This window comes from Aspergillus costaricaensis, assembly GCF_003184835.1.
Source record: "Aspergillus costaricaensis CBS 115574 unplaced genomic scaffold BO79scaffold_5, whole genome shotgun sequence".
NCBI lineage: Eukaryota > Fungi > Ascomycota > Eurotiomycetes > Eurotiales > Aspergillaceae > Aspergillus > Aspergillus costaricensis.
In genome coordinates, this window is record NW_020291805.1 from 96,021 (window position 1) to 116,186 (window position 20,166).

The 20,166-nt window shown below is 49.0% G+C and overlaps 8 protein-coding genes across 8 annotated transcripts; 4 read left to right on the forward strand and 4 right to left on the reverse strand.

Annotated features, from left to right (window-relative positions):
• The first annotated feature begins 2,944 nt into the window (after positions 1 to 2,944).
• BO79DRAFT_166981 (uncharacterized protein) lies at positions 2,945 to 3,989 on the forward strand. Its single transcript, XM_025679350.1, has one exon. The coding sequence runs from the start codon at positions 3,267 to 3,269 to the stop codon at positions 3,510 to 3,512; it is 246 nt and encodes an 81-aa protein (XP_025542988.1). The 5' UTR covers positions 2,945 to 3,266; the 3' UTR covers positions 3,513 to 3,989.
• On the reverse strand, positions 3,558 to 4,057 carry BO79DRAFT_251449 (uncharacterized protein; the record flags this gene model as incomplete). Its single annotated transcript, XM_025685860.1, has 2 exons — positions 3,558 to 3,956; positions 4,049 to 4,057. The coding sequence occupies 2 exons, from the start codon at positions 4,055 to 4,057 to the stop codon at positions 3,558 to 3,560; spliced, it is 408 nt and encodes a 135-aa protein (XP_025542989.1).
• Positions 4,058 to 4,752: 695 nt separating this feature from the next.
• On the forward strand, positions 4,753 to 6,906 carry BO79DRAFT_243171 (FMN-dependent alpha-hydroxy acid dehydrogenase). The gene is made up of 5 exons (XM_025685262.1): positions 4,753 to 4,927; positions 5,014 to 5,072; positions 5,139 to 6,375; positions 6,430 to 6,503; positions 6,570 to 6,906. The coding sequence occupies exons 1-5, from the start codon at positions 4,900 to 4,902 to the stop codon at positions 6,654 to 6,656; spliced, it is 1,485 nt and encodes a 494-aa protein (XP_025542990.1). The 5' UTR covers positions 4,753 to 4,899; the 3' UTR covers positions 6,657 to 6,906.
• Positions 6,907 to 7,253: 347 nt separating this feature from the next.
• Positions 7,254 to 8,410, reverse strand: BO79DRAFT_276880 (uncharacterized protein; the record flags this gene model as incomplete). The annotated part of the gene is made up of 2 exons (XM_025687784.1): positions 7,254 to 7,831; positions 7,939 to 8,410. The coding sequence occupies 2 exons, from the start codon at positions 8,408 to 8,410 to the stop codon at positions 7,254 to 7,256; spliced, it is 1,050 nt and encodes a 349-aa protein (XP_025542991.1).
• Positions 8,411 to 8,569: 159 nt separating this feature from the next.
• On the reverse strand, positions 8,570 to 10,008 carry BO79DRAFT_166985 (uncharacterized protein). Its single transcript, XM_025679351.1, has 3 exons — positions 9,759 to 10,008; positions 9,183 to 9,697; positions 8,570 to 9,126 (listed from the first exon to the last, which is right to left on the reverse strand). The coding sequence occupies exons 1-3, from the start codon at positions 9,975 to 9,977 to the stop codon at positions 8,730 to 8,732; spliced, it is 1,131 nt and encodes a 376-aa protein (XP_025542992.1). The 5' UTR covers positions 9,978 to 10,008; the 3' UTR covers positions 8,570 to 8,729.
• Positions 10,009 to 10,844: 836 nt separating this feature from the next.
• Positions 10,845 to 12,323, forward strand: BO79DRAFT_285142 (O-acetyltransferase; the record flags this gene model as incomplete). Its single annotated transcript, XM_025688325.1, has 1 exon — positions 10,845 to 12,323. The coding sequence occupies one exon, from the start codon at positions 10,845 to 10,847 to the stop codon at positions 12,321 to 12,323; it is 1,479 nt and encodes a 492-aa protein (XP_025542993.1).
• A 359-nt stretch (positions 12,324 to 12,682) lies between these two features.
• Positions 12,683 to 15,260, reverse strand: BO79DRAFT_138965 (beta-d-glucoside glucohydrolase D; the record flags this gene model as incomplete). The annotated part of the gene is made up of 4 exons (XM_025678179.1): positions 12,683 to 13,173; positions 13,239 to 14,601; positions 14,672 to 15,105; positions 15,167 to 15,260. 4 exons carry the CDS (start codon positions 15,258 to 15,260, stop codon positions 12,683 to 12,685), a joined length of 2,382 nt encoding a protein of 793 aa, XP_025542994.1.
• Positions 15,261 to 18,479: 3,219 nt separating this feature from the next.
• BO79DRAFT_62320 (RNA-DNA hybrid ribonuclease) lies at positions 18,480 to 19,532 on the forward strand. The gene is made up of 2 exons (XM_025689505.1): positions 18,480 to 18,784; positions 18,842 to 19,532. Exons 1-2 carry the CDS (start codon positions 18,574 to 18,576, stop codon positions 19,498 to 19,500), a joined length of 870 nt encoding a protein of 289 aa, XP_025542995.1. The 5' UTR covers positions 18,480 to 18,573; the 3' UTR covers positions 19,501 to 19,532.
• Positions 19,533 to 20,166: the final 634 nt, after the last annotated feature.

The following is a 20,166-nucleotide window of genomic DNA, read 5'->3' on the forward strand; positions in this document are numbered from 1 at the left end:
GCACGAGGTGAGAAAGGCTAATTCGGTTGGATGATTCTTATCATCTGGGTTGACGGAGGGTCTTGGAGGTCAAAGAGATTCCAACTGCGACCGGGCATATTAAGAGGGTCACGTCCGTTGCTGATGAAGTCACTCCCGCCCACTCGTTCATGACAAACGGTGGAGCTTTTCCGCGGATTGATCAACATCCATGGCCACCCCATGATGTCAAATCATATCCACTAATTTGCTACTTCTTACAATATGTGGACTTATGTACCAAAGTACATATTTAGAAAGTAACACTACTTGGTACACCCGGTTTTAAATATGTATCTAGTCTGCTGCGGTTACAGAATGTCCAACCAGGTCCGCTAGTCATTCTGCACTGTCGATCATAGAGCTAAAAGCAAATAAAACAACCATTAAAGTGAATCCTTTAAATTCCGCACTAAGTTTGCAGACAGATAGTACCGATAGTCACCGAGAAAATCTAGAATGCTTGGCCCAGGTAAGGGTGTCAGATGTCTTAGTGCCAGCAAGGCGAGTCAACAATCCTTCCAAGTTTCATCTACATTGTCCTGCACGGTACAGATCCGATCACCTCCGTTGCAGCTTACCCAGTCTTGCTTGTTTCGGCCTCGTATTTTCTCCGTATATATCGAGTTGTTATGTTCAATAAATTCAGAATTTACAACCTATTATTTTAGTCCAGGTGCGAGCAAAAGTAGTGGACGGAGATATCGACCGACTCAGCATTTTATTTCCCAGAATGTAGTTCGATCTATTTCACAATCTGGCCATGGATCGTGGTTTAACTCCAAGCCGGATGTCTGCAGGACATGCAGTTCCCTGTCCCGATTCAGCTAAACGAAGCGACAGCTATCAGCATCGGCTAGGTATCCAAACAACTAAGACCTGTTACTCTGAATCTTACACTGCAACCGGTATTTCTATCATCGGTTGAGTTACATTAGTGCTACGTTTCAGAACCCTTCGCTTCAAGTATGGCTAGTACTAAGCACTCTTTGTCCTGGATTAATAGGGTCAAAACATGACGAGTATTCTCTTCTATTGCTAGTCGAAAAGTAGTATATACATTGGCTATACCTTCAACCACTAATTTTATATATTTTTTTAATACCACATTGACTTGTGAGCTGCTATATTTAAATTCCATATATCATATCCAAACTTCCATATGTCAGTGATGATTTGCCAACCAAGTGTCTGAAGCAAACCTCTCTATTGCTCAGAATATCTCTTATCTTATGCAATGGAACCCATGGAACTTTAAAATTTCCCCAACTGCAAGAGGAGAACCGGCTATAGTTCGTACCAATGAGCCTGGTACGCGACTGTAGGCCTCATGCAAGACACAAGTTTTGAAGTCGCCAAACTTTATATCAAGTCCTTCTGACAGAAACATGCCCCCCATAGCCTGTCCCATATTCTGATAGAATCTTCTCTGTACTCCTGTCTCATCTCTGATTGCGAGTCACCCCACGTATCATTCGTCGACATTTATATCTCTCGCAAGAGAATAACAATCGTTCTCCTGAGACTCCATGGCGTTTCTGCCATCTGGCACAAAACATAATGCCGACAGTAGTGTGACTTGTTGATTTCTATGTTAGACGTCAGTATTAGGGTACCAAAGAACCACCCGGTATCTTATGGCTGATTGCGGTTGACTCTTCGTTGGACATCTAAACTAAATTCTGTATATCGGCCACTTTCTGCCCAGTCCGATGATCAAGTGCATCAACCTGTGTCCACACGTCGGTCTCCTTCAACCTCCAAGGTAATATATACTTATATAATACAGCGCTGAGTTGGTTGCATACCATTGCCATTGTAGCTACTCTATAAGCAACAAAAACAGGTTTGCAGATCGCTAGACTAGCGTCTTCCAGGACGCTTTAACTTGAACCAATAAGGACAAAAGCAATTGGGCCAAACTCTCGCAATGTATTCAATAAAGAAGGGACAATTTGAGTCCCCCACTGTGGGAAGAGACATCGTCTCAAGCATAGGTAGTGTAGTCGAAACTTTCAGTCTTTCTTACCAGGCCATCGTAACAAGAGGCCCTTGATATCGAAAGGACATCCCCTGGTAATGATGGGCTCAGGTAGTTGTATTATACGGACTTTTTACTCGCTGCAGAATATATGACAGCCTGTGGTCCGTATCGGCTCTCTAGTATCTGAGGATTAGTGCGATGGAGGGCTGTTATAACTCGCTCTATTTAATAAGAGGATATCGCCACTGGTGACTGGATAATTTTCTAAAAATATAGTCCAGGATATCTTCTGTTCACCAATAGATCCTCTGGCATGTCCGCGATAAGTTGCCATTAAGGGTGTTGTGCAGCCCGTAATGGTGTGCCATATGCATTGTGCTAACACGCCAGTGCAGTGCCATTGCTCTGATACTGCGGTATAGCTTCAATTATGCGTCTAGGCGATTGTGCATAGTACCAATGAGATTTATTTGTCGTTTCTGCAGATCGTTCATATTTTACGTTGGTCTCTCTTTCCAGTTGAAAGTGCTCAGCCAACGCAGTTGTGTCATGGTTTTACCGAGAGACTCCATTGATTATATTCGGGACCATATTTCTTTCAACAGATAAGGCACTCATTGTGGAGTGGACCTCGTCCTTTCCTAGTGATACGGAAAGCCAAGAGACGACCATAAGTCAAGTCGATGAGCAAGACATCTACAACAGTCAAGATTATCTTTTCCCAGAGATAGTAGGCTTTTGTGATTGGTTTTTTAATGCATATGATACTTTGGCTACCCATTTTATCAAATTCATCGGCTCGGCTATTAAGATGCCACGTATCTAAGATGATGGGATTTTATGAAGGGGAGAGTTGGATACGGAGGAAACTGCAGTTTATATATTGGAGGGCTACGTAGGAGCTGGTGAAGTCGGGAAGGGGTCGTGAATAGCAGTATGAATATGAGCCTGAATAATTGAATACGAAGAGACAGATTAACCATACAAGAAGGTAATGTACAGAAAGTATTCCCTTCGAGACATGTTGGAAGGAGAATTGCAGATCAATCCGACGATTCGACACGCCGTCCCGAGCACGCTTCGGACCGTCACGTATCGTCAGTAGCGCCACCATCGTTTGTAGTGGACTAGACCGGTAATCATCTCCCGTAGCAGCGACATAGAGGACCGTGTAACGAGTTAAGCGCATTGCAGGCAATGGTTCGAGCATAGACATGATAATCCTAGACAGTGAGGCTGCCAGTTCGGGTGGCTGAGAGCGGTAATGCTCCATCTCGTCATGAACCGTAGGTCCCACATACCCGGGCAGGAAATGTCTTACTCGTGTTGCAAGCTTATCCCTGTCGGGCCACCCCTCAACTTTGCGCTGGAACGTCGATGTGGCTTGATGTTGGCGGAAGTCGGCTCGGCACACCCGCGTGCCACGTCTCTCGACTGCACTTGGAGCAGGAAACGAGAAGCCTGGGGTGAGCCCGTCGCATTCTGCATGCACTTGGCAGGTACGCAATGAGGTTGTAGACATACTGCCTAAAGTGTCTTGGCGAGGCGTGACCGCCTATTTGTCCAGCCTCACGGTCAGCGCGATAAGGGTCGCGTAGGCGGCAATGCTAAGGGCCGTCAACACCACCACGGCATTTCCACTAGTTCTGAACTTGTGACGAATGCCATCTTCCCCTATCTCGGAAAAGAATTGCCGGTTGCCTTGTTGACGGCGGAAGAGTCCGATGATAAGCACGCCCGTGCCGTAGATGGCGAAAAGCGCTCCAGTGCTATAGAACTCGCTGGTGAAGATCTTCAATACCACCAGGGCGAAAGAAAATTGGGATAAAGCTGTACGGATGTAGGCGCCTTCGAAAGTCCGCTGCGCTGCTCGTACTTCGACAATCTCATCCGAAGTTAGCGCGACTGTGCGGGCACGGTGCATCCGCAGCCGGTAACGGTCCGCGGCGCGACGCTGGAGCCAGTCAGTACAGAGACATCATTATAGATGCAAATCTCATTGTAGGAAGAATAAGCCGTGTGGTAATCGCCAGTCAGCCAACGCACCTCAAACATCACGACGTGTCATGTAATATCTGAGTGGTACGACTCGAGTTCTTCGATCGACGGGATACTGGAGTGAATGGGCGACTGTTTGGCTCCTCGTTTGGTGATGAGAAGCGAACAGAAGGGACTTCCGATGTGGCTGGAGTTAGGCCCCAAAAAGTATGCCGGGTCGAAAGTCGACAAGTCGACATGAAAAATTCAAGATGGACGTTGGGCAAGCTGAAGGATGATGAGGGGATTAAGCTAAGCAGCCTGGTCTTTCACGTGGTCTAGCTGCACTGGAAGAGGAATAGCACGCGACCATGGCATCTGATGGCTCAACTTGGCATTAAGCTGCATCGTCTGCAGTAGCCTGTAGCCTATAGCCTTTTCGCTACGTGGAGGACTGGCTTTCCTGGGTCAATTGTAGAGTTGTAAATGGGTTACTCATATCAAAGAGATGAAGCTCAAGAGCATACTAAGATAAGTACTTTTCCGAAAGAAAACTGCTTGAGCCATGACATCAAGGGCCCCCGGATTGTCCACCAATGGCCGATCGTCTTTCTCTAAGCAGTCCCCGTCGGCGACCGACATTTCCCAAACAGGCGGCATTTCAATCGCCGCCCCCAACTTTGTCTCCTCGTCGGAGTTCAGGCCGAGCCGTAAATGGGGGTGGGTTTAACCGGGTTAGTTGAGTGCGAGGAGACATTTCGAGGCCACCGCTCCGAACACTTCATCTCCTACCGTCTTTTCCTCTCTTGACTATCCTTGATTTCTCCTCATCTCTTCTTCCCTCTTCCCTCTCGCGGGTCGCATTCGACAATTGTAACAAGACCAATTGCTACGACCCAAACATCTCTCTGAATAGCAAGATGAGCAAGGTATTCGACGCGGCGGAAGGTTAGTATACCCCGGAATTCCCATGCAGCGCACAATTGTCATATCAAGATAGAGTCACAGACTTGAAACTAACTGAAGACCCTCAGTCGCAAAACACAACACTCCAGAGAGCTGCTGGGTAATACTCTACGGAAAAGTTTACGATGTATGTTCACCCAATCATACATCCTTTTGTGGCTTAACCGAAACTAAACACTCACAACTCAATCAGGTCACCGACTTTCTCTCAGAGCACCCTGGTGGTGCCAAAATAATTCTTAAGCTTGCAGGAAAGGATGCCACAGAGGAATACGACCCTATCCACCCTCCGGGTATTCTGGAGGAGAATCTGAAGCCCGAAGCATTCTTGGGAACGGTGAATGCCGACACGCTGCCGAAAGTACAAGCGGAGCCGGCCTCAGATGCGGGGGAAAAGGAAGGCCCGCCTCCGATGGAGAGTCTACTCAACATGGACGATTTCGAGCAAGTGGCCACCAGAAATGTCAGCAAGAAGGCTTGGGCCTACTACTACTCAGCATCTGACGACAAAATCACGAAACATTTCAATACTGAAGTTTACCGATCCATCTTGCTGCGACCACGGGTATTCATCGACTGCACGCGATGTGACCTGGATACTACAGCTCTGGGCAACAAGATCGGCATGCCAATCTACGTCTCCCCCGCAGCCATGGCTCGTTTGGGCCATCCAGCTGGTGAAGCTGGCATTGCGGAGGCCTGTCGCAGCTTCGGGGCCATGCAGATCATTTCCAACAACGCTTCAATGACCCCAGAGCAGATCGTTAAGGACGCCGCACCAGACCAAGTATTTGGATGGCAATTGTATGTCCAAACAGATCGTAAGAAGAGCGAGGCCATGCTGGCACGCATAAACAAGCTCAAGGCGATCAAGTTCATTGTTCTCACTCTGGACGCGCCTGTGCCGGGAAAGAGAGAGGACGATGAGCGCGGCAACACCGTGGGCGCATCAGCACCAGTTCCGAGCGCCACAAAGGCCGCAGACAAGTCTTCGAAAGATATCAACAACGGAGGGGGAGGTGTCGGACGTCAGCTTTTCGCGGGCACGGATCCAACCCTCACATGGAAGGAGACTCTGCCGTGGTTGGCTAAGCAAACCGATCTACCCATTGTCCTCAAGGGTCTTCAGACTCACGAGGATGCTTACATTGCATCCCTTCACACTCCTCAGGTTAAAGGCATTATCCTTTCCAACCATGGTGGACGTGCTCTCGACACCGCCCCTCCAGCTGTGCACACATTACTCGAGATCCGGAAATATTGCCCGGAGGTCTTTGATAAGTTGGAAGTATGGATTGACGGCGGTATCCGCCGTGGCACAGACGTTGTCAAGGCACTCTGTCTGGGCGCCAGGGGCGTTGGTATTGGACGCCCTGCACTGTGGGGCTTAGGAGCCGGTGGTGTTGAGGGTGTCAAGCGCACTCTGCAGAGTACGTAAATGGATCCGAGATCCAAATAGGACGTCTGCTGACTAGGATCATTAGTTCTTTCCGACGAGACTAAGACATGCATGCGGTTACTCGGTGTTGAGCGTGTGGAGGATCTAGGACCCCAACATGTAAGTGTCACTTCGACTGTATTCCACTTCTTATTGTCTTTTCATCGCTAACCGACTATGCGACAGATCAACACCCGCCTTGCAGAACAGCAAATCTACGATGGACCGTCAGGGCTGGAAGGTATCCGGAGCACATACCGTGCAAAACTATGAACTGAGCTACGTCTGGAATGCGAGTATATATCCTAGCATCTCTGTTCTTTGTAGTCTGCACAGAAATAGACATGGCGGTAGCCGATACTTGCAAGCCTGACTTGACTGTCCGTAGAATGCATATACAGTCTACTGCAAAGAGACTCGTAACAGTGATAGCTCGGTAAATGAGGGAAGCATGAAGATATCTAATGACTATCAACAAGTATAGCAAGCTTTTTGATATTTCATATTATTTTGATGATAAAGCAATGATAGTGTCCAGTATTAATACATGAAGGAATATCCAGTGGCCCAAATAAGAAATTGTAGTCCGTAAACAGTAAGTATTAAAGTGACCAATGAAACAATCCGATAAACAGCCAGAAACAGAGAGATGTTGAACACTCCTAAACCATGACAAAACAACCAATCCCTAGACAAAAGTATAAATCTGAGAACTAGAAAGAATGGGGGTTGTGATCTTATAGAGCCCAAACATAGGGTCTCCCCTCAATAGCAAAGACTTTAAGACCAGGGGTTAGCATTTTTTCTGTAGATATCTTAAACAAATAGGAAGAGCTCTTACCAGCAAAAGCAGTAGTCGAAGAAGAGCCATCACACATATGATTTGAGCGCCTCAACCACCTTATTCTTGTATTCACCCACTCCCCATCTTAGAATGGCGTAAATATTTCTCAGAATCTTATAACAGGCTTTTCCCCCTGTTGCATGCCATGACTTGACATGTGCAGAACAATATTCGATCTTGTCCGTGCTGTCCCCCGGAACCATTTTCCGGTAATGAACCCAGAGTTGGAATGTAGCGCCCTCCGAGACAAGTGAGAATACCGGAAGATTGGTAACATCAAATCCCTTCTTGGACTTCGCGCTTTTCGTATCACGCCTATTGTCAGAGAGCATCTGAAGCATCCAGAGTGCACCTGCAGCACCAACTGCAGCTCGATTCTGGGCCTGGTGCAGGTTATCTCCATTGAAGTCGGCCCGGACTTCCACGATGAAGAATGGAAAGCGCAGATACTGCGGCTTCGCATATGGATCACTGATCACTCCATCCTTTTCTTTCAAATAATTCCAGAATTCTTTTGCAGCTGCATCATCCGGGTCTTTGTATAGGATCTCTCGTAGGTGAGACTCGCTCAACCCAACACAAATGTCAGGTCGAGATCGGTGTTCTAGACTCTGTACGGGCTTTGGCATTATGTTTCTATGCAACTCTTTCTGGGATGTCAGATATGGTGCTAAAGATAACCAAAACTTGGGGAAATTTTGTCTCACATACCTTTATCTTCAACAGTCCTGAACGCTTCCCTGTTCTCTAGGTTCATTTGAAGAATAGCATTATGTATGAGCCCTACCCACTCATGTTTCATGTTGTTTCTGCGGCTGAGCTCAGCTATTTTCGCCATGAACGCTTCCACTACTTTGATCTGCTCCACCATCCGGAGCTTCTTGCTACCCAGGACCGTGCTATATGCATATTCTTTGATATCATCCAGTGGCTCAACGTCGACTATAATGCCGGACGGTTCAAGGTCGTCATAGCGCTCGAGACGTTGATGGAGCTTGAAGGAGACGTTACTGGACAATGAATCTACCGGGCTTACAGGCTGAGCCTGGAGTGGAACGGTCGGTTGAGGGACAGTCTTCTCGGACTGGTTAGGCGCCTCAGGAGCTGTCTCCACGATCTTGCGACGTTTGGATGATGAGGGTTTGGATTTGGACTGGTTTCGCTTCTTCTTAGATGGAGCCATGGCTTGTAGGTATCCAGTGAGGTGGTCAATGACTAATGATGAGATGCTGGGAGGAAGCAAAAGCACGATCACTGGGTTGGGGTGCAGAAAAGTCCGCCGTTTGACCCTATTGCCCAATAAGGTAGGGTGCGCCTATTCTTAGACAAGGGAAATCTGTCACTGAATCAACCGGAAATGTGCACGGTTTCTCGGTCAATCTCCTTGATAGCTTGGCTTATGATTCAAGGGTGGGGCCAGACAGGTGAATTGTATCTCGCCCTGCCACCCAATCTCACAGCTGATTAGGTACATAGAGAACAGAGTTTAGATTCTGAACGATCTACCGATCTCGAAACAGTGACTTCCATACCCCTTCAAACCAGCTTCTATCCTTTTCCCATGCCTTGGTGACGATATCTCTACCCAGACGAACAGCATCTTCAACCTGCTGCGAGGTACCCCAGCCAGGAATCAAGGGTGCCCAGGCAATGAAGTGGACGCCAACATGGATCAATACTCGAAAGGCCGTCTCATCATCCAAGTCCTGGTATCCCTTCATGAAGCCTTGGATAATCCACGTCGCGGCATCGATGTCCTTGAAATGCTTCAACAGGTAGAGCTCAGCGAACATCTGGCCCAGATCGAGGGCACGAGCACCGCAGTGGCAAAGTTCCCAGTCGATGATGAATAGAGGAAGATGATTTGGTTGGTCGAGGGCTGTTTTGGGGATGAGGACACTATGTTGCATCAGCTTGTTTGTTCTTCGTTCTATTAAGGCAGGGAAGGCACGGACTTTCCCGACCAAAAATCACCGTGAATTATCCCAAACCCAGTTCCGTCCCTTCCACTCAGCTCTGCGGCCGCCATTTCGCGAACCTTGCTGAACACATCCCGGGAATCTCCAAGTATAGTCGGGTATTTATCAATTGCATTCACCAGAGCATCGTAGTTGACCATGAACTTCAAATCTCTCATATACTGGTTCTTATCCATCTCGGCCGCCACCCCTAATTGGGCCGCGTTATCAGCCCAGTGATGGAATGATTGTAGCCATGCTCCTAGTGAACGGCCTATAGAAGAAGCCCACTCTTGAGTGACGTTGTTGGAAGTAGCTGAGGAGATTAGGAAGGACTTTAGGTCCAGAGAATCGGGAAGATCTTCTATAACAGCAGTGTTGGTTTCGCGATTGAATGAGAAGAGACGAGGCGTTTTGACCATCACTTCTTTAGCGTGTGCTTCAGACTCCTTGGTGGTGTCAAGTATGCTAGAGAATCCATCAAGGGCCTTCAAGATGGATTCCTCGAAAAGCTATATGAAATATGTTAACTCAATGTTTGTAGTCTGTTTGACTTCACAAGGGGATACCAACACAGCGCTCAGCCGGGAGTTTAAATTCCCGATTAAGGGCAATGAATGCCTCCGTATGCTTTACTATAACGGATTTTGTTCCATCTGGGAGCGGTTGATCGAGCTGAGCTCGATAGACAAAGTTGGCGGTTCCCCCGCTTAGTGGGGTTAGAGAGGACGAGGCATACCGAGTCCCGGTGAGTTCTTGGGATACGATGTTGAGGAGGTCTTTGTCGGACATGTTGCTTTTATTTGCATAAGATTCAAGCTCGAATTTGCCTTCAATTGAGTGTATCTCAAAGTTCCTGAGTTTTATAGCTAGCTAATAGTTATTTGGTGAAAGAGGGTTATTCTGCTGAGTCATGATGTCGGGGTCCCTTTTGGGATACGATGTTGCATCGTCTGGATTCTAGAATCGAAAAACTCCCCACCATCTAAGAAAACCATCACTCTCTCTAAAATCAAGGTATTAACCCCTATAGTGGAGCAAATTATAATGAAACAAGCCGCTTCTATGCAGTCACGCTTTGGCTTGGCGAATGAGCTATCGCGACTACCTCTAGTTCAAGTGTGCACGAGATCAACAATGAGCACCCAGGTATACTGACTGCATCACGAAGTTATCAATGGAACCAGAACTATACATTCGCTGAGTCTGAAACTTGGTCAAATGTGTAAATTCAAAAGATATCAATTCCTCAATTGAACATTTCCCGACACAAAACCTTACCATACTCCACCTCTACCATGTTCACTTCTACCTACTATAATTGTGGGATACACTTACAGACGACAACTTACCTATCATCAACTGGCTATCTACAAGCCACATACATAAAACGGACAGTGGGCGGAACATGACAATCATTATCTACATGCTATGGCCTCCTCTAACTCTGAAGAAACCTGTTCATACATACAGACGGAACCTGGCTACAGGACGTTAAATTGAAAGCTTAAGATGCCATCATCTGCGCGTAAGTTTAATTGAGTTTCTATCTTCAAACGAATAGGTTTTCGAGTTTTGTTCACTCCACGGCGTTATTATATATAGGATCTCAAGGGCCCATCCCTTCACAACACTTGGTGTGATTCTTCGGTATACAAAATGACCGCCAGAACTCATACTCCGTCGTTCCAGCCTTATACCCTCACGCCTCTGGACCACCTGCTCCCTCCTCATCATGTGTTCGCTTATATGTCTTTTCGGCCTGAACAGCCGTCTGAAGCAGTTGATGCGTTAGAATCGGGTCTATCAGACTTGATATCCCAGTGGCCATTCTTGGCTGGCAATGTTGCGATGGTGCAGAAGGAGAAAAGAAGAAACGTCACCGAGTTGCAGCCACCGACGACATCGGACCTCCTCCAATGCCCCCTGTTACGTGTCAAACACCATCAACACACCATTTCAGATGCTTTAGCCTCGCCAGTCATCGATTATGAAATGCTAAACGTTCCGAAGACACTCTCGAATTCCAACCCCATACCTGCTGTGCGGTTTCAGGCCAATGTCATGCAAGACGGACTCATTTTATGCCTCGCCTGGCATCACCAGGTAATGGATTCGCTAGGCGTCACCATAGTTTTGCACGCTTTGTCTCGATCCTGCTCTGGATCGAATCGAAAGAGCGGCGATGCCAGACGTCTTCCGATGGACCTCGATAAAGAAGAGCAGGCAAGGAGGAGGATCAACCAATCTGCCACCGCCAGCAACCCCGACCTCAAGGATGCATACTGTGAGACTAGCTATGAGGAGATACGTGGACGCCAGTCCGACTCAATCATCTGTCGTCGTTATACTTTGCATACAGACAGAGTCAACTACCTCAAAAATTCGTGCAACGATCTAGCCCATGAGCTTGCCAAGGGCCATTCAACATCACAGAAAGTCCCACCAACTGGAAGCCAGTACAAACTAGAAAACATCTCAAATGACGATCTGGTAACTGCTCTAGCATGGCTCTCTGTATCCCGCGCTCGTCGTCGAGTTGCTTCCAAGCATTCGTCAGACTTACCGCGCGTATCCTCTTTATCCAGGAATATAGAGGTTCGATCAGTACTCCAGCCTCCTCTTCCAAGAAGCTACCTGGGGAATAGCCTCGTGTTAGCGAAAACCCAGTGCGAGTGGAAAGATATCCCTACTCCACAGGAAGCCCCTCCTGTAACGCGAGAGCGAATGGACAAAGAAACAATCAACGCACTACTCAAACTAGCCCTGAGGTCTCGAGCCAAATGCAAGTCCATTCAAGACGAGCAAATTCGCGGTCTCATAGGCCGTGTGGAAGAGTGCGATGACTTCTCATCAGTTTCTGGTGCCCCTGCGGAGGTCATAATGTCCAGCTTGCGGAAAACTGACATCTATGCCTCGGACTGGGGTACGAAACTGGGGCCACTGCTGGACTTTGATAGTATCGACGGTCGAACTGATGGGTTGACTCTGATCTTACCTGACAGAAATCCCGCTAGGCGAGGAGAGAGCATTTGGGAAGTCCGCGTGAACCTACCAGTGGAAGTTATGGAGGAGTTTGGGAAAGATGAGCTGCTCCTTTGGGTCACGAAGGCAGAGAAGCCAGGAGCCAAGCTGTAATATTACAGTTTGTTGTAGATGTATGCTTCTCTGGTCGGCAACATGTAGCTTCTTCTGAGTTATGATTGATATGATCTGAGGTAAAGTAGGTTAACGGTCAAGCTTGTTATGGAACATGAAGAATAAAAGTCTTGAAACCCTAATTATAGTAGTAACAAGAGCTGTCTACTCTGTGGCTGTTTGATTGTGATTATTGTAATTCCGAAAAAAAAAAGTACATTTCAACAATCATTCAAGGGTGGAAAAGTCCTAATCAACAGGAATGGAATAGCCGCTATATACATCACTTAGAAAAAAATATATCCGCTATCCATCAAGAAGAGACAAAAGGTTCCAGCCCTCCCAGTTCTAATTTACATCTAAGACGAAGACTGGACAGCAAAAGTGCCATTCAACTTCAGATCACGCGAGCTTGCACCCACGTAGACCTTGTAGTCACCCGAAGCAACAAGCCACTGCTGGGCGCGGACATCCCAGTAGGAAATATCACGACGGCGCAGCTTGAAGGTAACTTCGCTCTGCTTGCCAGCAGCGATTTCGACGCGCTCGAAGCCACGGAGCTGGCGAACGGGTTGCTGCGCAGCAGTGGGGAATCCGAGGTAGAGCTGGGGGACTTCGGCGCCGTCGAGCGAGCCGGTGTTGGCGACCTTAACGGAGACGCTTCCCACAATATCCCAGAGGTCGCTGTGTCCTCCGACGGTCTGCTCGCCAGTGGGATACTTGGATAGGGTGGAGGGCTTTTCGATGCTCAGGTCGGAGTAGGAGAAGGTGGTGTAGGAGAGACCGTGACCGAAGGGGTATCTGGGGGTGACGTTGTAGGCGTCGAAGTAGCGGTAGTCGAGGTAGACGCCTATGAGGATTTATGTGTAAGTACGTGCGAGGATGTGGGGAAGAATAATGTGTTGAGCTGCTTACCTTCGGTGAAGTCACACTGCGCTGTGTAGCAGATCTTGACGTTGTAGTCGCTCTCGTTCTTGGCGATGGTGTGGATGAGGCGGCCAGAAGGGTTCACGTCTCCGTAGAGGACATCGACAATGGAGTTACCAGACTCCTGGCCCAAGAGGGATCCGTAGAGGACAGCAGTAACGTTGTCATGTTCGATCCACTGGTCCATCAGGCGCGGGCCGACGGTGTTGATGATGACGATTGTGTTGTTGCAGTTATCGGCGACGGTGTTGACCATGGTGTCTTGGTCGCCATTGTAGAGTTCAGTGCGATCAGCGCCTTCTCCGGAAAGGGCGTTCAGGAAGACGAGGCAGGCATCGGAGTTCGTGGCATAGTTGGCATACGAGGGGTCCACAGCGGTACTGTCAGTCCCCTCTGTGATCAAGCCGGAAGTGCTAGAAGAGGTATAGGTATCGTTGAGCACCCACCGCATCATGGTTCCATCCTCAATGATCCTGTTAGTCAGTGCAACGTAAGGTGGCACTAGGTAAGGCAGGGATGCTTGAGCAGAACCGGTGCCGGTGGCCAAGTGACCCTGATACGTCGGTCCCGAACCCTCGATGTCCATGGCCGTGTTGGGTCCTCCCAACACAGGACCAGCGTGAGCACCGAAAACGCTCATCACACGAGGCTTATTCAATGGCAGAGCGTTCTTGTTCTTCAGCAGGGCCATTGACTTGGCTCCATTTTCCCGGATCAGCTTGGAGTGGTTGCGTCTCACATCGACGTACGCATCTTCACTTTGTTCCTCGGGTTGGAGCCCATTGTCCAGGTTCACATAGTAGTAACCCATCAGATTGCGGATGGCCATATCGTCCAAGCGAGCCTCACTCAGAGAGCCATTGGACAACAGAGTCTCCATGGTAGAAGTGCTCCAGATACTACTGGAACCGTAATCCTCGCCGCCGAGAGCAGACTCCAAAGCACTGCTCTGGCCATTAGTATCAGGCCACACCAATCCCGGGAAGCCAAGCTCAGTCTTCAAATGCTTCATCAACAAATCGGAGTTCTGACAGCTTAGTGTGCCATTAACCTTCGTCATGGCACACATCACAGCACCCAGACCATGTTTGACTGCGTCATAGAACGGCCAAAGATACGTCTCGTGCAGAGTCTTGTCATCGGCATTGGAAGAGTATGGTGCCGAGCCGCTATCCGACTCGGAACTGGAACTGGCAGCACGACGGCCCATTGATCCTGTAGGCTTCGCGCCCATGGATGAAGTATTCGACGAGCCGGGCCCCATTCCCCCGGAAGGCATACCGCCGCCGCCAGGACCACCACCGCCGCCGCCGCCAGTCCGATTTGTTTCCTGTTCGTAGAGAAGGAAGTGCTGTGCAGTAGTGCAACTTATGTCAGTCAAAGAACAGCAGCATCCTAGGGAGACAGCATCTACTACTTACCTTAGCACCTGGGATAACGCCAGCGTCGATGTAGGCTTTTGTTGTTAACCCAGTGGCTAAGCCATTAAGATAAGGGTCGGGGCCAAAACCCTCAACATTACGGCCACCCCAGGGCGTACGTCCCAATGGCTGAGAAGTCGGGCCAGCGACAACTTGAATTCCCTTGTTGTAAAACTCAGAACCGACCGCTTTGCCCTGTGCGTAGATGGCATCGCGGTCCCAGGTCATAGCAAGTGCTGAAGACAAGCTGAAAGCGGATACATAGTAGAAGTTCTGGAGACCCATGTCACCGTCGAGGAAAGTAAGGCCACTAAAGCTGCCATTAGTGGAGTTGACACTGCTGCCCGTGATCAAAGCCAGCTTCTGATCAGTGGTCAGGCCTTCGACAAAGGTAGAGGCCTTCTGGTACGCGGAGTCCCAGTCTCCCAGGGCCACTGTATACGACATGAGCGGACCGACTCAGCGAAAGCGTACAGGTGAGTGTCCAGTACTTACCACCGTCTGACTTCAACAGCCCCTGGCTGGAGTTCGAAGACGCACCAGTCAGGCCCAGAAGGGCCGCGGCCACGATGAAGGAGAGGACTTTCATTTTACTGAGGGTCCATATAAAGAGGGACAAAAGGAAATGACAATGAGTGACGAAATTAACAGTAAGGGAATTGCTAGAGGAAGTGAGTGAGGTTATCTCAGAACAAACGATCCAGATTTTCAGATCAAGGTGGGCATTTATTGTACCATTTATCCTCTGCTATTGGACTTAGAGCATCCTCATTGTGAGACCTGCGCCGACCCCTTGTGAGGAATGATGTACGGCACGAGTCGTATCATCCTCGATTTACTGGTCAGTGGACTTGATAGATCCACGCATCTTACGTATGGCTACTCTGATGACCGCGAGCTTTCCTAGATAGCGTGCCTGTCCTGAATATACGGCTTCCGGGATGCCAAGTCGGAAATCCCGACGTCTTTGGTGTTTGGCTCGTGAAACCGCCGGCGTCCCGTATGACGCGATAAGTTCGGCCCTTTCGGGGGTGATTGGCGACAGTCTAACCCCAGGCAACGCGTCATCTTGCCCTCTGCTGGGTTTGCCGACATGCCTTCGGGGATTGTGCGCTAATTGGTCCCGGTGGTTCGCCTGAGAGATATCACTGTAAAAAGGTGAACATTAGTTCACGAATCTTGCCATGTATGCACCGGTCCTTATTTGGGAGACACAAGCTTCTTGTTAGTCGGCAGGATAAAGAATCAGGCTCGGGTACTTTTTCCCTCCTTAGTAGGAAACAATGATAAGACCCAGGGAAAGCCAACGGGTGCCGGCGGAGGGCAAATTGCTTGTGCTCTTGAAAACCCTTGAGGGTTCACGTCAGCCCTGATGGATCCTTTCCTTGACTGGTCCCTTTCTCAGGCGATAATTCATGGGCAGGGTAAGTAAATAGCCATCGAACTAGATTAGAGATGCTAAGCCTTCGAGGACATGCACTAGGGCTGAGGTGGTGGGTCTCGCGTTGAAGGAAGTGTGGGAACTGAAAAATGGCCGGGATTTGCTCTGATAACAGTAATGCTGGTGAATCCAACCCGGAACTACGCCGAGAATGAAGACTAACCATATGCACCTTTTCTCAGAGGAACATTTCTCCTAGTAGATTAGGATTAGGCCTAGATCCAACGAGGGGCTTCTAAGCTCGAAACAAGACTTGAGTGGCGTAGTTTCAAACAGGCGGAGTCCATTTGTTAAGTCTGGCATTGTGGGTGCGAAGAAGCCTCGTAACGCGAACTCATTGATTAGTTTAGTTCCCTGATGTCCTTCTTCCGAAGTCTTGCCGAAGGAGTCATTTGGGCATGGCAGATATTCTGTCAGGTTGAAAGAAACAATCATGGCGTCTCATAAAGCCTTTCCTTGCCTGGTCGACTCAATCTGGTTAAAGACGGTTAAGATGAGGGAGAGGATTGAGACCAGATCAAGAAACAGATCATGTGTTTCTCACTGGTGGGTTTGATCAGAATGCAAACTAACTCCAGGGGCTGCTCTCAGCGTCAGATTTGACACATCCAGATGCCCTATAATCTAAGTCGGACCACTACAACTATTTGTCGATAACAAATACAAAAATCCTACGAAAATCAGTCATATTCCATGACTCCTGTGTTTTGCCTCCACCAATAATAGAACCTCTATATGGTTATCGCGATCCATATCCGAATTTCCAATACTCTGGATTGCCGAAGTAGCCAGCCAGGGTACTCACCCCCACTGGACCCAACTCCCCACAGGGGCAATTCGTGGCTGGGTGACGTGGACAGGATTAGCTTGCTGCACACATTTATTGCAGTCTGATTTCCCACCAGGGTCCGGAGACATATGATTTTGGCCCGGAAGTATAGGAGCACGATCCCGAAAACACACCCTTAAAGTCCTCAATTTGTCTATGATATTGCTGTCAATCTCTGCCACTGTGAGATTGGTCTTTTGATGCTTACTACTTACGATGCTGATGTCGCCTTCATGGCAGAAGATGGGTTTGTAGAGCAACCAAGAGGCTATTTACTCCGGCAATAATCGCAGGCATGACACCTTGGATGGTGTCTGGCAAGAAGAGCAACCACCGTCAAATCAGATTCTTGACATTTCCATCACCAACTACGTACTACTTAAATTAATGGTACTCGGGCAATGCGGGAGTTTGTTCTGGCACTTTGTTCAAGAAGACCGTGACCGTACATATCGGTCACATCCTGAAGCGAAGGTTGTTGTTGTCCAGTAAACGTTTGCACAAACAGTCTTGAACCTCTTCACTGCCAATTGAACGCATGACTAGTAAGTATTAGGGCCTGAAAGAGCTACAACAGAATCCAATGGGGTACTTCATTTTCTCTAGCTACTATGTTTAAATTGAGAGTTGGCTCTCAGTGCGGTTATATATTTAATAGTGATTAGTAGGTACAACATAAGTACTGGATCTACAACTAAATCCATTGCTCAGAGCATACTTTGCTCTGAATCGTGCTACTTAACTCAACACTTGAGTATAACAATCAGAGTATACTGATTGGAAATCCCATGAAATTTGAGAGACTATGCTATATCCATAGTCTCTGACAACCGATCTACTCACCAATCACGTGACGAGAGAGCCAGCAGCAGGAGGAAGACCACCCAGTTCAATCAGGCAATCCGCTACCACTAGAACAAGGTAGGAAAAAGTCCTCTGACTTCTATTCATGCATCTTCAATATCGTCTCGGAAAGTCTCCAGACTCATCAGTGATTCCAAGCCAATGTTTCCATCCGAATGCCTGAACCCCCGTTGGGTCCACAATCCGACCCAGGCCTGTCCCTGCTGACCATCGATGATTAACAAATCTGACAATATTCAAGTTACTTCTAGACTTGAGAATGACTGAGCGCCAGCAGAGAAAGTGAGCCTGTCATTGAGGTCAGCTGGGACACCATTGAAAGGCGCATCGGATCCAGCCGCAATATGGTCGGGGATTTGCTTGATGATGGGGGTTGACCACACACACCCCCCCCCCCTCCTCCCTCTGACCTCTCTGCCATCCCCCCCGCTCGTCCACCAAAACTTTAGACCCGCGTTTGTCTGAACTCCTTTCTCAACAACGTCGCCCAGATTTCAATCCTGTAAATCATAAGCGAAAGAGGGTCAAGTCAGAGAGCAGCGGATTGTTCCCATCACGCGTCTCACTTGGGTTTGCCTGACAGCTTCGAAGTTGGGACCTAGGTGTTCCATTTCGAGCTGCAGGTTGAGATCTCTGGCCCCTGGATCTTGTTCAGTTGATCCGCGCGACAGGAATCTTCCGAAGAGATTCTACTCGAATTATCCTTCTCAGCCTTCCTTGTTCCTAAAAACCTTCCTCTCGACCGCGCCGGATTGCGGGGACGACGTCATGAACGACACCACGACCACCCCTTCTCCCACTCCGGGACCCGCCACGAAAGCAACTCCGACTTCGAAATCCCCCTCAGTAGCGGCCGGAACGAAACGCAAGCGCGCATCCGCGGCGAAATACTATGCCGTGAAGGCTGGCTACCAGCCCGGTGTTTACTATGATTGGCACGATTGTTTGACCCAGGTTACCGGGTACAAGGGAGCTGTCTGTGAGTAACTCGCTGATAGTCCGCATTTAGTTGCCTGAAACTGACTTGTTCTTCCAGTCCAGGCCTTCCCTTCTTACGAAGAAGCAAATGCTTTCCTCACCGGGACCCGTGCGCCCGCTGCGCGCGGCGGCACTCCCCTAGATTCTGAACCCACGAGATTTTACGGTGTTCAGCGCGGTCGAATACCCGGTGTTTATACGGACTGGGCAAAAGCGCAGGAGCAGATCAAAGGTTTTCCCAAGCCACGTTACAAGAAATTCTCGACTAGGGAGGAGGCAGAGGAGTTTGCAAGGGAAGGCCAAGGATCCGGCGCTACGTTCGGAAAGACCCCGGAATCACAGAAGCTCGCCGGTGCACCGGGAATGATGAACGGGGTCCCTGCAGATGCGCAGGGTATACCTTTTGAGGCGGGCACTGGCCCTCTGCCGACCGGAGCGGAGGATGGGTTTGACCCCAATGTATTGTTGGATCCCAAAACAGGAAAAGTGGTCTATAAATCACAGGACCAGAAGGCCGCGACCAAGGTGAAATCTACTGGTCCGCCAGGGATGCTGCGCATCTACACGGACGGTAGCTCCTTGAAAAATGGCAAAGCGCTTGCCTCCGCGGGCGTTGGGGTTTACTTTGGACCTGGCGATTCCCGGTTTGTCCCCCCTGACGTTCACCTTAGCGTTGTCGCGTCTTCTTTATCCCTTAGGGGGTCTACCTTTGGCTAATACTGACGCCTGTTCTCCCAGCAGAAATGTTTCCGAGCCCCTCAAGGGTAGTCGCCAGACCAATCAGCGTGCCGAGCTGACGGCCATCCTCCGGGCGCTTGACATAGCTCCACGACATCGGGACGTGACCATCTTCACAGATAGCCAATACGCGATCAACTGTGTGACGGTGTGGTTTACAAAGTGGCGGCGCAACAACTGGATGACCGCTGGTAACAAGCCGGTGGACAACAAGGACCTGGTTGAATCTATTCTCTCGAAGATCGAAGAACGCAATGAGCTGAAGGTGAAGACCTTGTTCGAATGGGTCAAAGGACATAGCTCCCACCCTGGGAATGAGGCTGCCGATCGTCTGGCGGTGAGTGGTGCTCGACGAGGAGTCTCGGAGAAGGCTGCAGCATTGGAAGCAGTCAGGGACATTCCGGACGAGGCTTTTGAGGAGGAGGAGGAGGATGACGACGACTTCTGAGCTACCAATCGCGAGGTATCCTTGTAGATGCTCCCGGAGACAGATCAATGATGGCGATGGGTATTGTTTGTCGACGTACTGAGTAGACTGTTGTGATGCGATCCGTGACTTCAATTATGTCGGTCTCAAGAAATGACGTGTTCTTCCCCCAGGCGGGAGAGAAAGTTGACCTAGAACTGCAGCATGAATTGATGCCT

Excerpts from the sequence above, each read along its gene's own strand:
- BO79DRAFT_166981 (XM_025679350.1), top strand. The coding sequence starts at position 3,267 with ATGCTCCATCTCGTCATGAACCGTAGGTCCCACATACCCGGGCAGGAA.
- BO79DRAFT_243171 (XM_025685262.1), top strand. The coding sequence starts at position 4,900 with ATGAGCAAGGTATTCGACGCGGCGGAAG. Across the intron at positions 6,376-6,429 it reads TGTCAAGCGCACTCTGCAGA|TTCTTTCCGACGAGACTAAG; the intron begins GTACGTAAATGG and ends TAGGATCATTAG. Across the intron at positions 6,504-6,569 it reads AGGATCTAGGACCCCAACAT|ATCAACACCCGCCTTGCAGA; the intron begins GTAAGTGTCACT and ends ACTATGCGACAG.
- BO79DRAFT_166985 (XM_025679351.1), bottom strand. The coding sequence starts at position 9,977 with ATGTCCGACAAAGACCTCCTCAACATCGTATCCCAAGAACTCACCGGG. Across the intron at positions 9,698-9,758 it reads AACTCCCGGCTGAGCGCTGT|CTTTTCGAGGAATCCATCTT; the intron begins GTTGGTATCCCC and ends TATTTCATATAG. Across the intron at positions 9,127-9,182 it reads GGTGATTTTTGGTCGGGAAA|TGTCCTCATCCCCAAAACAG; the intron begins GTCCGTGCCTTC and ends GATGCAACATAG.
- BO79DRAFT_62320 (XM_025689505.1), top strand. The coding sequence starts at position 18,574 with ATGAACGACACCACGACCACCCCTTCTCCCACTCCGGGACCCGCCACG. Across the intron at positions 18,785-18,841 it reads CGGGTACAAGGGAGCTGTCT|TCCAGGCCTTCCCTTCTTAC; the intron begins GTGAGTAACTCG and ends TTGTTCTTCCAG.